This window comes from Macrobrachium rosenbergii, chromosome 16 (assembly GCF_040412425.1).
Source record: "Macrobrachium rosenbergii isolate ZJJX-2024 chromosome 16, ASM4041242v1, whole genome shotgun sequence".
Lineage (NCBI taxonomy): Eukaryota > Metazoa > Arthropoda > Malacostraca > Decapoda > Palaemonidae > Macrobrachium > Macrobrachium rosenbergii.
The window spans coordinates 40,534,321-40,549,783 of NC_089756.1; the positions used below are offsets into that span (position 1 = coordinate 40,534,321).

The 15,463-nt window shown below is 34.0% G+C and overlaps 1 protein-coding gene across 1 annotated transcript in view; it reads left to right on the forward strand.

Annotated features, from left to right (window-relative positions):
* LOC136846940 (MAM and LDL-receptor class A domain-containing protein 2-like) overlaps positions 1-15,463 on the forward strand; it is a 212,146-nt gene that overhangs the window by 15,557 nt on the left and 181,126 nt on the right. Inside the window, 12 exon segments of the mRNA XM_067118195.1 lie at positions 1,292-1,436; positions 1,764-1,866; positions 3,458-3,575; positions 3,946-4,083; positions 4,860-5,063; positions 7,203-7,361; positions 9,325-9,474; positions 10,828-10,946; positions 12,223-12,375; positions 12,993-13,233; positions 13,464-13,611; positions 15,048-15,147. Of these exon segments, the coding sequence (XP_066974296.1) occupies positions 1,292-1,436; positions 1,764-1,866; positions 3,458-3,575; positions 3,946-4,083; positions 4,860-5,063; positions 7,203-7,361; positions 9,325-9,474; positions 10,828-10,946; positions 12,223-12,375; positions 12,993-13,233; positions 13,464-13,611; positions 15,048-15,147 (1,778 nt within the window).

Here is a 15,463-nt window from a genome sequence, read left to right on the forward strand (position 1 = left end):
TTTATGCTGTATATATACGACCTCTGTTGCTGTAGGTTTTTGCATATTTAAGAAATCTCAAGGCATTTGCGTGATGCTTTCACCTTGCACAACTTGCTAATAAGATTAACAGTTCCCAACAGGAGAATGAAATACTAAATTTATTTTTCCAGAATGACAGTATAATTGCTTTATAATCTTGTTTTGCTTATGTTCATATTCTAATGCAAACTTTTGTTACTTTGACCCTTATTTCTCCAAATTTAAACAGTTAGAAATAAGTCCTATCGTTTGATACTTGTAACACTTTTATTCATGAAACTGTGGATGATGGCTATCAACAGTTATAATAGCAGTGCCTTTGTAGTTTCTGTTTTTTAACTCTGTCACTATTTCCTTTATTTTATATTTTGCATAGAATAAATAACCATGTTCAGCAGCATTTGCTTTTTCAATTCCTTTTTGCTTTGCATTCATATCCCATTTATCTGTTCACTCTAATCCTTTGTTTTATTTTATTTTGTCTAATCATTTAAAGGATTGGATTATTTTCCCCATGGGATTTCTTCTCATCAGAGTATCTTTGTAAACAGCCTTAACCACATCCATTGAGTCATAGGGTAAACACTAAGGTTCTCTTTTGTTAGCAAAAATTGGAACAAGACAAAGTTTGAGAAGTTTGATAACTAGGTGAGGAGAGATCAGAGGTGATACATGAAAAGCAAAGATACAGAAATCGGAGCAACTTGTGGCGGAAGAGGCATTAAAACAACCTTTAGTACTGCCTGCACGAGGCAACCGTATATCTTAAGTTGGAATGTTTTCCTAATTAATTCTTTATGTTGGTAGAACATCCACGATGTGTATCTCTTTGGCACAGGATTCTGGCACTGCTTTATTTTTGTGTGTTTCATCAGACTACATTTATCTTTCCCAGGTCTTTATTTGTATAGTCTTTACAGTCTTTATACCAAGAAGGAAGTCAAAATTTTGCTTATACTGTACTGTAATGTGCAAAAAAGCTGATATTTTGGAGCTTCCTTTCATGGTTTTTTCTTTAAATGATTCTTTGGAAATGAAACTTTATTATGTTAGTGGGACTATATGTGAGCGCAGTTAAGCTGTGTTTTGCCAATTTTCACTTTTAAGGCATATTAACTATCATTTTGACATCGTGGGCTTACATATAACTGGAGTGTATGTCATGAAATAAATTTCATATACATCTGCAGTAGGACAGTATTTTTACAGGGAAATTTTAGTGTTTTTTAGTTTTCTTTTGCTGTATGGTCGTATTTCCTGCTATTTTCAGATAATTGGTACTTAACTCTGTCTGGTGAGGGAACTGCAGCTCTTCAAACTGAGATGTTTGAGGCATCATCAGCATCTGCTTTTTGCCTCACTTTCTATTATTTCTTTAGTGGTGCAAATGCTGGTGAACTGTCGATTATATCCAGGTCAGAATGTGGTTATTTACATTACTTTGTTGGAATTTTGTGGTGGAAAATATATTTTTCTGATATTTGATAACATCAGAGCTTATGTAATGACTGTTAATTGGCAATTGATCTCCAAACTTTGATACATAAAAATGCATTCATCACAGAACACTAATTTTTTTCATTGCACATTAAGTATTAAGCATGTTGATATATACTGTATTAGAATAAAGAAATAAAGTCATATTGTGCAATTTAATTACTTGTGTATTCACTGTAATTTGCTGAAATCTTTAGGAATGTAAAAAAAACTGCTGCAGTAATTGGAGATTTTGTTTGTTGTAGGCATGAAGGAGACCTAGAAAGAATAGTTTGGACTCAAGGACATCCACAAGGTGATGAGTGGATAGCAGCTCATGCTGACATTGACTTTAGGTCACCTGCTTCAGTAAGTAAAGTCAGCAGGTTATATAAGATAAGAGTGGTCTGGATAAACTACTTCATATAATACAAATTTGTAATACAGCTGTACCTACATGATTTTGTTGTTTTAAGATTTGCATTTTCAAAGGTGGATGGTATTTGCTGTGTTGAGTGGAAGTAAGCTCTTATGTTTTTATATTATTTAGTTAACTGCATAATTAGTAAACAGTCCACTGATCCCTTCTCTACTGTGCGAGTCTTTAACACTTTGTATCTCAACTGTACATTATGTGGAAGGATGAGGCTTTCACTGGAGAATTTGACTTATGCATTTTATAACAAGCAATTTACTAAAAGCAGTACTGTATATGTATATGAAAAGTTGAGAAAGAAGGTGATAGGAGCAGAAGAGTAGGGAAAAAGTATGACAATTATACAGTAATGGGAAAAGGAGGTACACTATTGCTGGAAATTGCAGGGTAATAAAATGTCTTGAGTAGAATATAAAATACTAGAGAAGGTGCTGAAGAAAAGGCTGATAAAAAATTATTCAAATCAGTAATTGTCCGTTTGGCTTCATGTCAGAGAAGGCAACAACAGACATAGGCTTTATAATGAGGTGTCTATAGAATGACCTTGTGGATAGGAAGAGGTTTACCATATACAGTATATGGAGATTGAAAAGGCCTGTAATAGAGTACCAAGACAAGTAATTAGATGTGCATTATGAAAATAGAGGTTACCAGAAAGACACGCTGAACTAGTGATGTTACTGTAGGCAGATGTATCAGAAGATTTGGAGATAAATATTGGTGTCTGTCAGGTATAAGCAATTAATGATTTTCTGTTTATTATAGTATTGTTAACAGTAGAATCAGAGCAAGAAATACGTAGTGGAAATGTATGTTTAAAAGATGGAAGGGTGGAATTGAGAGTAGAAGTCTTGAAATCATTGTAAGTGAAACAATGCTTAGCATGACAAAATATTGAATAAGAGATTTCCAATGACTAAAATGTATAGGAAGAGCAAATAGTGTAGTGGAATGGCAAAACTGAGATGGAACAGAACAAATATTTTACCCAGGAGACACTAGACAACAAAGCAGGTATTGAGATTACAATCAGAAATTAAAGTACAATAGTATTATTGAGGATGAAATAATAAGAGAATGGTGGAGAAAACAAAAACATGTGATACATGTATAAAACCTTTTCTGTTTTGTGATGTAGCGGGACAGGCACAAACATGGAAAATGGGTGCGGGGGGATTTATGGAAAAGCGTGACTGTAGAATGCTAAGATTCATGGCTAAAGTGTGATAGGACAATCATATTATGATAGATCTGAAACATTGAGATGGTTAGGGCACGATGAGAAGAGATGAGAACCATTATCAAATAAGCAGTAGATGTATCAGTAAGATGAAGAGTCAAAAAGAATATGATTTAGCTAGCCGTCCCTTCTTTGAAAATATGGGAAAATAATTTTCCCACAAATCTCAACTTGGGTGTTTAAAGAAATTCTCTTGAACACAAATTTTGAGTGATCCACAGGATACTGCTGTATGGTAGTTGTATAGTAGTATGAATGTATATACTCGTGTTATCCTTTTTCAGTTGGTCATTGAAGGAGTTGTTGGTGCCAACAAAAATGGCATTATTGCCATTGATGAAATCCTGATGCATGGTGCATCATGCGACATACTTCAGCCTACTGACACTCCTAGTGAAGAATGTAAGTTATTGTTTGATTATTAAGAAAGAAAAGTTTTAAGGGTAAAATCTTAAAAACAATGGAATACAGAACAGGAATTAACTATAATTTTGTAAAATATGCACATGGGATGAAATTTTCAACACATGAGTTAATAGCATTTTTCACTGCAAATTCTTGTTTTGTGCAAGGCCTGCCTGTATATGAAAGATCAGTGTAGGTAAACAAGTTTTAACTCTTAATATTCTTTATACTGTATAATGAGATTATTTTATGTTTCACACTCATTCTAAAAATTAGTGTTTTGAAATGTGCAACAGTCGTTAGGAATCTGTTGTAAGAAGCCAAGTAAGTGAGAGAACAGTTTTTCTTTAGGTATGCTTTTTTTCAGTAATGTGTGACTTTGAGGACTCCTTTTGTGGCTTTGAGATTGAATCTGTTAAAGGAAATTGGATCTGGATGTACCCCAATAAGGCCAACTATAGCTTTCCTCACCCAAAGAGAGATCACACCTGCAACACTGGATATGGTGAGACTAATGCATTTTTAGCCATCAGAATAGTTTCCATGAGTGGCGTAATTACAGTGTTTTTATTGACAAAGAGAAATAGTGTTTGTTACAACAATAAAATATGTAGATTGAGCCATTATACACGGTGAGCATTTTCTTTCACAGGAGGTAAAATTCAGTCTCCAGTCATCAAGTCTTTCATTTTTTTTTTTATAAATACTTAGGATTTGCTAAAAGGGAAATATTTGGCCATGTAGATTATCTCCTATCTGTAAGGTTATGAAAGCTTAGAAGAGAACATATCTTACATGAAACCCTGTAAAGAGAACATCTGATCTCAATGTTTTTATGATGATGAAAGAACTGGTAGGAGATAATTTATATGGGCGCATGGTTTACAGGCATTTAAACAGCTAACACATGAGATTAAGTGCAGTAAATATCAAGAGCCAGACTCAGGTTTTGATTCAAAACCAGAAAATTTTATGATATTGCAAAGAGGAGTATGTTTTGGGAATAATTTGATAATGTATCTATGATATTCGTAAAACAACTAGGGAGTAGATAATAAATTTAAAACATTCTTCTTGGTACCTGTATGCATAGAGATACTGTATTAATGATAGTGTAAGTATGCCCTTTGTGCTGCACTTGTTTTCAGTTTGATTTTAGTTAAACACCAAATCATCAAGCAGAGAATCTTAAGTACAGTATTGTAATAGTAGTGTTACTTGATAACCCTAAGAACTTTTTGTCAGTTTTGATTTTATCTGTTGCTATTTTACCTTAAATAGGCCACTACATGGCTGCTCCACTGATGAATAACCTTGATGGTGTAGTGGGAAGGCTGAAAACCCCAGAATACCAATTGGAACGCAAAAACCCCCAGTGCCTTACTTTTTGGTACATACATAATGGTGAAACTATCAAGGACTCCTTGGCTGTTTATGTGAGGCATGGTTTAAGTGTGTTTCCACAAGCCGTGTGGAAAGAGAATAGTAAGTACATGCTGTGTGCATATTATTTTTTCTGCACAATCTCTGATTTTACGAATTCTTAATCTTTCTTTAAGACTGAAATGTTGCCAGGCTACGAAAAGAGACACCTCAGTTTCTTTTATGGGGTCCATGATTTTTGGAGCTAGGACACCTTATTTTGTTTAGATTTGCATTCCTAAAAAATCCCTTTCTAGAGATTTAGGGTATGTCTTTGGATGTAGAGATGCTTGAAAAGTTGTTTGAAACCATTTTCAGTCTTCTTCTCCTCTCAGCTTTGTCTCTAGTCAAGGTTGTTGTTTTTAATGAACCTTTTCCAGATGTTTATAGCTTGTGTCCCCCTTTGTCTATTCCATTGTCTTCTATGTCTTCTTGAATTCAGTTCTCCATCTTCTCGTAGGCCTTCCTCTCCTCCCATATCCATGACATCTAATGCAACATCTTGTTCATACTATCCCCTCCTCATCAGGAGCCCAGACCATCTTCATCTTGATTCTTGGGGGTTCTTTGACTTTTTTAGTGATGAGCAATTTTTGATGGGGCTTAACACTTATTTCTGGAGGTAGAAACTTTTTGTGCAGTTTAGAATTTTGTTTTTGGTATGGAGTCCATGCTTTCAAGCAGTGTAGAAAATGTTTCTGTAGGTGAAAAGCTTTTTGTGGTGTAAAGTTTTTTATTTTATTTACTTTTTTGGTCCTAGGAGATGTTTCTGGAGGTAGAAAAGCTTCTTGTGCTGTTTAGAATTTTTCTTCTTATTATTATCATTGCTTTCCTGCTTGAATAGATTTTTTTAAAAGTATTAATTTCAGCACTTTTTTATGTGTGTGTGTGTGTGTGTTGGTAGGGGGAATATTAATGGAGAGGGCATGGGAGACATTTTTTTGGAGGTAGAAACACTTTCTGTGCTGTTTTGATTTTTTTTAGCAGTAATTCGTTTTTGAAGACAGGAGACATTTTGGATGTTGAGAGGCTTCTTGATATTTGGATATTTTATAAATTAATTTTTTTAGGCATAGAGCATGATTCTATTTTTTATGATAATATCCTTAGTGGCAGCTTAGGAGATGAGTCTAGATGCATACTGTAAATGCTTTCTGTGTTGTTTAGATTCTTTTATTATTGATATTACTGTATGAATAATTTCTTTCTGAGAGAGTGTAGATGTTTTAGGTAGCAGAGATGCTTTCTGTGCTTTATAGGCTATCAGTAATTAATAATTATTATTAATTCTTTTTTCCTTGGGATGAGCTGTAGGAGGCATTTATGGATGTGCACTTGCTGCTTAGATTTTTTTCCCTCTCTTTATTCCTTTTATGAGTTCAGGTGATCTTGTAGAAATAAAATCTAGCACACAGTGTTTGCTCTCATAAGATTTCTAATCCAGCAAAGGTCATTAAATTTTGAAGTAAAAATGATGTTTTGCTGGTTTATCTGACACAAAATGACTTGTAATACTGCACTACACTCTGGGGCATTGATTTATGAATTTATAATGCTAACTTCAGCTTTTGTTTTTTTGATTTTCCCCTCTTCACCTTAGAGGATACAGAAGCTGGAGCCAATTGTTTTGTCTTTGTTACTCCTTGTGTCAGAATATCAGTGTAAGAACGTGTTTTTGTACATAAATTGTGTTTTTTTTATACTGTCTCCCCTTTAGGGTGGTATAGGCATTACTTAAGTTTTTTGCAGCATCCCTTTGGCCTCTAGCTGCAACCCCTTTCATTCCTTGTACTGTACCTCCGTTCATGTTCTTTTTCTTCCATCTTACCTTCCACCCTCTCCTAATAATTCTTTCATAGTGCAACTCCAAAGTTTTCCTCCAGTTACACACTTGAAACTTTGACTGTCCTGTACCCTCAATTTCCCCTTTCAGCAATTATTGACTTCATAGGTCCCAGTGCTTGGCCCTTGGCCTAAATTTTGTAATCCATTCCATTCCATTTGTATTGTCTGAGGCACTGAACATTATTTTTTATGTAATTGATTTCCCTTCTGAAAGAAAGAAATACCATATAATTTGTTTAGTTTAAATCTTGCTGCTGAAAATTATGTAGTAAATCTTGGTGGTTTGGTACCATAATTTGATTGTCTTGGAACAACAAAGAATTTGATTAAGGCACTAAATGTCTATCTTTTTTTCAGCTAATCATGGCTATTCTTGGATGACTGCTGACATACCCATCCCAACTGGCAAGTTTCATTTCCAAGTCATATGGGAAGCCACCCAGAAGAAGAAAGATTCTGATGGAATTATCGTTATTGATGATGTCACTCTCCTCCTTCAAGAGTGCCCAAAAATAGGTAAGGTTATATGTCATTTACAGCTTTGTATTTCAGAGTGAGCAAAGTTCTATATTGACTTGATTTATAAACAAATAGCGTTGTTGCAGATATGTACAGAGATTACTGGATGATAATAATGCATACTGTAATATTACTGAGTGCTTGGGTGAGACAAATTTCTTTCCAAAGATAAAATAGGAATTAATTTTAAAAGAACTCTTGTGGCATTTACTTAAGAGTTGCTTGTCTTGCTGTACGTATTTATTTCCTGTACTGTTATCATGGTTGGTAAATTGCAACTTCACAGTTACAGTAAAGCTTATGCTTTACTAGACATCTTATGTCACTGCTATTTTGATGCTAGTTTCTGTGCTGACCTTATAAGAAAATCATATGGTAAATTATTGTTAGTTGTAGAGTATTGTGTATGCTGAAGTTGTTTGTAGTCAAGTCTCAGTAACTGTGTTGTGTGACTGTCAGTGAATTTCAGTTTTACTGGAATAATTTATTAATCAGTAATTGTGGAATTTTTAATGTTAAGTACTTTACATTTGCAATACTTAATTGAGTTTATTACAGTATAAGATTGTACAAACATTTTGTTTTACCAGTGCTATGCTGCCAAGAATGGTAAGGAGTTAATTAAGATTAGATTCATCATTGGATTGAAAATTCTTAGGCTACCTTTCTGATGAAACCACCATTTTACAGGTGTCATTGATGCAGTGACCATATTATGATGCAGGAGCTGTAGCATCAACTTTATTGTCCAGTACCATTCATTTTTTTATCAGCACCTTTTCTTGATGAAGTTTATATAGTTATTAATTCATTTTTTGGTATGCACATGTTTTGTTCGACTCTCCAATAGACTTCTCTCATCATTCAAATGCTTTAACTTAATTCACCCCTTGCTTGAGTTATATGATGTAAGAAATAACTTCATTCAGTGCATTAAACTTTTAATTAAATTCCAGTAGCCAAACTGTTTGTTTAGTATTCTTGCACAGCTGTTGAGAAATTAAGCAACTTTTGTGTAATCTAGACTTTATGCATCTACTCTGTCTAGCTGTTAGAAAAGTGGCACCAACATTATTCCCATATCACAGTGTTAGTTGAATATAGAAGGGAAATGTACCCCCTCCTGTACTTTAACAGGGTCTTTTGAGGTAGCAACTGAGTACAAGTCTCTGAACCAGGTGATTAGGCACTATGTATGCTTATGGTTGTATCCCAGGAAGAGTCACTAGGAGCTTCAGCCATGAGCACCATTTGCTTAATTTCTAGAAACACTGTCTCGTGAAGCCTTTGCATCATGAGATGGCTTTGCCCATATAAAGGTTGTGTTCATTTTGCCAAAACATTATTTTCCTTGCTTATCATTTGTTAAAGTTAAACACATTTCATCCTTCACTCTATTGTCAAGCTTTAATTATAACTGGGGTCTAGTTTTATGGGGTTTGGGCTTTTGTGAAGGCAGCTCTTATGTAGGTGTACAGTACCATCCTTTTCCTTTTCTTTTAACTCTGTCCTTTTGGCCAACATTTACTTGGTTGCTATCCAGTCCATAGCGACGTAGCACCATCTCATGCAACTTTGTAACACAGATTCTGGATTTCTCACAACAATGCTTCATATTACTACCCTTAATGATCAATATTTAGGATACTAAGAAGTGTGAAACATCTTAGGGTCTTTGAAGTTAGCAATTCTTATTACTGTATAAACTTTGTTTAGAGCTTTAGAAAAAGAGATGAGATAAATTACTGGAATGAAAAAGATAGAAATAAATGTTTTTGGCACTGAAGCGACATTGCAAAGTGCCAGTAGCACCATCTGTAGTTTACCCCTTATGGCACACTGTAAGGGGCACACCATGGATGGTGTACCCCTAACTTGAGAGGGTTGTATTCTAAATTATATATACAGTATTCACTATATTATTATTATTTTTATCATTATTATTATTATTTCTGTAAAGGTACCTGCAATTTTGAATATGGCAGTTGTGGATGGCAGAATCTCTATACAACTGAAAATGTTACTGATGATATTGATTGGCTCCAAGGAAAGGGCAGTGACAGCCTTGATACAGAAGCTCCAAGCTCTGACCATACAAACAGTACTGAAGGTTAGTGGTTACAAGACAGTGTTGAAGATTGTTGACAATTCCTTAATATTTTTGTCTAGTACAAGATTTTCTCCTTTTTCTCTTCCTCATTATAATTATCATCTTCTCATCTCCCTTTGATGAAACTTCAGTAACCCCATTATGGCTCTGGTGGTCCCATGTCAATTCACCAGGATGTATTATATTAATGTACGTGTCTTGGATTATATTAGCGTTCAACCTTTCATTCTAGCCTCTCCATTTAGTTTTACTAGGGAATATTCCCATTTCTTAGTTTTGTGATTATTTATTGATAATACATTGGAATGTGTTTAAGTTTTTTATAGCTTTTGTGGCTAAATTGTTTATCATGGAATTAATATTTTTTTTTTGCCAAATGTGAGTTGTCTGATTCCTGATTTATTATTGTCTCCCATACAATATAGAGCAGTGATTCATTTTCTGAGTAGGTTGCTTTCTTATATTTTTATATTTGGTCATAGAAATGAATCTTGCAATGGTTAACATTAAGTATTAAAATATACTGTAACAGTTCTGTAAAGACTGGCTATCAGAGAATTCTTGATATTGCTTGGTCTGTCTTATGGGGCCCCTAGTAGGACCATAAGCGTAACTTCTTTGATGGCAAATCAGCAGCTATGCTATCAAAATAATTTATGGGTTTGGACATAGTTGTAAATGAATAGCATATTGGACTCAGTCCTGAATAGAGTCACATGAAATTGATGTCCTTTTGGGAGATTCACATTGGTTGATGACAAAATCAAAATATTTTTGGGTTTCATGGTAAAATTTTTGTTAGTCTCAATTTGCCAGCAACGCCAAATATTATATCTAGGTTTAAATGCTTACCCTCTTGAATTGACAGTTCTCTTGTGCCAAAGATACCCTATTGAAGACTCAAAATCATTATTTTTATGAAAATCCCAAGCAGCTGTTTTAATCCTACTCAGCAGTGGGTATGATACATTACATGCAGAGTTAGAACATTTATTAGTATGAAGCTGAACGATTAATATTATTCCTTGTGTATTCTTCATTTGTAATAAATTGTGTGGCCTTCTGCTGGTACTGTAATAAATAACTCCCAGCAGTGAAATTGTACTCTAAGGTCCAGACACTTGTTTAATATTTCAGAAACTATAGCAAGGTGTTTTTCCTGTTCTCTGATAGTTCGGCTTTCATGCCAAAGTTAATTCCCACAATATGCTTACATGTAAAGACAGTTTCAACTGAAAATCACTTAATGCAGAAAAACATAAATTTTGAAAGCTTTTTATTTGTAAAGAAAAAAAGAGTAGATTTACAAGGATATTTGTATTGATGAAAGAAATTTATTTTCTACTTTTGTAGCTAAATTCCTGTATGTTGATGCATCACAAGGCTCCTTTGGCACTGCAACATTAGAAAGCCAGTTACTTGTTCCTGAACAACATAACAATTTCTGCTTTTCATTTTGGTATTATATACAGGTATGTACTTCTAACAGCTTACAACATTTCTCTTTTCATGAGTGTCCATACTTAATTGTTGATATACTATACTGTGTTGCTAACACTATATGCTAAAGCACTAAGTTGTTATGGGGTACTGTTTACTGTCTACTTTATGGAGCATGCATGCTGTAGACAGTACTGAGGGTACTGTGGGTGGCACTATCTGAGAACAGTGGTGGGAGACACACTATTTGGGATGATATGTGGCTCAGTGTGAAAGAGGTAGCTCAAGAAAGAGATAAAAATAAATTTATCATGCTTATATATAAATGTCCTTTATAATAAATTTTAGTGTTCATACACACTGAAACAGCTGCAGTCCTTGTATTTTAGCTTTGCATATCACTTACTGTATGGTGATTGGCCCTGACAGTTATTTTATAATTTTATAGGAGAGTTTTAATTTCTTCATGCAATTGAGGATTTGATCTGCAGTAGAAGCCCTTACTTATACGTTAAATGTTAATCCTGAGTTTCACAGAGCTGAAGCTACTGAATGGCCTCAGTTGGGAGTAGGGCACTCCTGTAAGAAGAAAGGGTTGCACGTTTGAAACAAAAATTACGTTTGGGTGTATGTTCAAGCACAAACAGATCACTTTATTAATTATTTTAGTTTATTGCTAACAATACAGTACAAGTATATCAAGATTTAATACAGTATACATATAAGGAGAGAGTCTTATATGTCTTCATTCTGTCCAGTTGCAGATCCAAAGAATACCTTGTTTTAAAAACTGAAACACCTTCAGTTTAGTAAATAAAAAACTGGATTTCTTGCAGGAAAAAGAATGTTTGTTGTATATTCAGAGATTGCTGTTTGTCTTTAGTTTTTTAAAAGTAGGTAAATTATTGCAGGTTATTTATTGCTGCACTGTCAATTTTTGGGCCTTATGTCAAATCATACAGTATTCTAAAGAGAAGTAGGGAACCAGTTGTTTTAAAAACTTAATTATATGAGATATGGTCATAAGTTGCCGTGACTTTGAAGTTTAAATTACTTTAGTGTAATAAGGGACATTATGTTTAATATGTGTATTTGCAAATTAACATATAAAATATGGTGTTTTGTCACATCAGTACACAAATTATTTAGCAACACAAGTTAGAGGGCCTTCCTTAATAATTGTTTTGTATTCAAGGGTTTGCCAAGTTTACATAATCTTCATAAATAACTGTAAAATACTTGCAGTAAATTAGATATATACTGTAGCACAAAATGATATTATTTTGCTTTATCTCCCTCAATATTTAGGGTAACATTGGAGGGCTTAGCATTAGCTCTGTTGTTGCCAGTGGAAAAGAAACCACCCTTTGGGAGGAAATAGCTCCAACCAATGGCAACTGGGAACAGGGACAGATCCATGTTCAAGCAAAGGATTTTATATTGGAATCAGTTGCTTACCAGGTAAGTGCTTTGGTGTTATGGTTCATGATGCTCTTGCTTAAACTCACTGATATTGAATGGTGTATTGAGTCCATCAGCCTTCTAAGGTTAAGCTTTTTAATTTCTTAATCTCAGCAAGAGGGCAAGGAATTTCCTTGAGGAGAGATACTGTGCCATTATGTAGTGATGACCTCAGGTATCTAGTCAGCCATTGAAATGAAGTAAAAGAGGATTGAGAAGTGAAAATAATGTAAACTGCACCTTATTTGATAAAACATTAGTTGAAAGTCAGTCATTTTTTAAAATAGGTGATCTGCTGATGTTTAGTAGGTAAAATATAATTGTTTTGTTCCAAGACTTTTGAAAATCATTTCAGCCACATACAGTAATTTCTTAGTACAGTAATATACTGTCGGTAGATGCTGAAAAGTTAATTGCACTAATAAGATAATCATTATTTTGTACTCTAATGTCATGAACTTATTAAATTTGACATATGTAGTATTCATCTTACTAATTTTGTTATGAGGATGCCATTCACATTAGTATGGTAATTTTTTTTCCCTAAGTATTTGTCTTATTGTTGTCTTATTGTGGAAAGGTACATTAAATCATACCACTGTCTTCTTTTATTGCAGCTTTATATTAAAGGGATCAAAAACAACAACAATTCAAAAATAGCATTAGATGATTTTGACTTTGAGAGAAACAAAGAATGTCCAAGAATGCCTGCTCTTTCAACAACAACACCCCAAACAACACGTGTACCAACAACACCTGTGGGAGAGATCTGGCACTGTTCCTTAGATGATGAAACATGTGACATGGAAGTATCTGGAAAGTGGGTGAATGCTGTGGATAAGCATCCAACATCAGAAGGTATGATTTGTTCTTTTCTCTATAAAAGAGTATTTAATAGTATAAATTTTATATATCAGTGCTAATTACTAAATCATATTGCTAGTTTTGTTGAGGAAAAATGCAAAAGAATGTCTTATGTTGATCCATTTGTTTATTTGTTGATACAGCATATGGTAGGTTTTGTAACATCGTAACTGCTCATGAAGATTTTGATTTTAACGTATTATGTAATGACTGTTTTGTATTAGGGATTGGATCAAAGTGCCTGGAAATCATTGGAAGTGAAGAGAAGGGTGAAGCCAAGATTCCAGTTCTGGAGGAGCAAGGAAAATATTGTCTAACTTTTTGGTATCTATTAGTTGGCGGGGACTGTGGAGAACTGACAGTGCTTGTAGTGTAAGTTTTTGACAAAGAAATTATTTTTAATCTAAGAAACAGATAGCAGTTCCATCTGTGAATTGTTTCTCTTGTTAAGTATGTGTAGTAAAACCTGGATAATCTGATCTTTTGAAATTTACTTCACTGATCTGGTACTTCCTCAAAAGCCTGACAAATTAACTTTTTCACTCGACTGTTTTGGTAAACTAGATATAACAGCAGTTGCTTGAAGAATGAAATTTGGCTCCTATTCCCATTTCAGTTTCAAACATGAAATATCATTCTCTAGGCTGCATTTTAACCCTCCTCCCAGCTGAAGAGTGACTTGATATCAACAATTATTACCAGTTGATGGTCATCATCTATTTCTTGAAGAGAGTATCAAATAGACCTACAGTATTGTATTGTATGAAATTTTGTATTAATTTCATTAAGAGATCAGCTAATGTATGAAAGAGAAAACTACTCTAACTCTGACTATGTAGAATGTATCAAATGAAACTTGGACATTATGTCTGTGAGAGAGGAGCGATTTAAAGGTTTTACTCTTTAGAAGAGTTGGTGGTATGCGGTTACCCCTCATGTAGATATTATTCAAATGTGTACCCACAGATTAAGTCAAAAGTGTTACTTGATTATTATAGTTCCACAGAACTGAATGCACGGCTGTAAAGAAAAAATTATATCAAAGAGTGAGAAGAGTGAAATAACAGAGAAGGAGCAAATACGTAAGAAAATCACTCAACATAGGAAAAAAATTATATTAAGCACAGTCATGAAAAAATAATTACCCTGTGAGAAGAAAAGTGTATCTCAGGCTATACTATACTAAGGGAACAGAAACCCAAGGCTATAAAAGGCCATGGTGAACATTGAAGGGTTTAAATAGAGAAAGAGGACCAACATATATTTTGTAATTGTATTTGGCTGGCTAATATTATTATTATTATTATTAAGAGAAGTTTAACCAAATAAATTTATTAATGCATGAAAACTATATGGAAAGATGTTGGCTATGGAACACCCTTTTCTGGCCCTGCTGTGCTGTTTTGCATGTTTAGCTTTCATCAACACAGTGCCAGTGTAGTCAGATTGTGTTTAATGAATATTTCTTATTTCTTGTTTCTTTCTTCTTCAGTGAACAACATAACCCCATTTCTAAGATACAGTATACCAAATTATGTAACTTTTCTGTATTTGCCATATTTCCAATCAAGTTCTAGCACACTACCAAGCCCACAGTCCAGGTCTATTTGTTTGAAGATTTTCTAGGTTACTTGTGTTTAGAAATGTAATATTTCCTATGTCTTTCTGCGTTACCCACATTTAGTCACCTATGTATTCATGACTATATTTGATTTCATCAGTAAAGGAGTTGCTTTTTCTCTAATGGTTTTCAAGAAATACGCAAACTAGGCTGTATGTCACTTTTAAAATAAATCTGTATTTTGCAGAACTGAGGGAGCCACTGAACCATTATGGACAAGAGGTTATTCAGAGGGTCCAGATTGGCTTTTAGCTGCTGTTGACATTCCTTTTAAAGGAAGAACTGAAGTAAATATGAAATAAGATTTTTTATGTGATTTAGTGGAAGTAGTCAAATCATATTGTGTCTTCACTCTCATGTTTGTAACTGAAAAACTAACCTTATCCCCAAAGAGAGAAGCTTAATAACATTCCCTGTAATCTTACTGGTTTTTCATGGGCAAATGAATTAACTGAAAAACTAACCTTACCCCCAAAGAGAGAAGCTTAATAACATTCCCTTTAATCTTATTGGTTTTTCACGGGCAAATGAATTAGCAGTGTATTAGTGAAATATTAAATGACTTAGGATTACCTTGAATATGTTAATGCTTCAATTTAGATT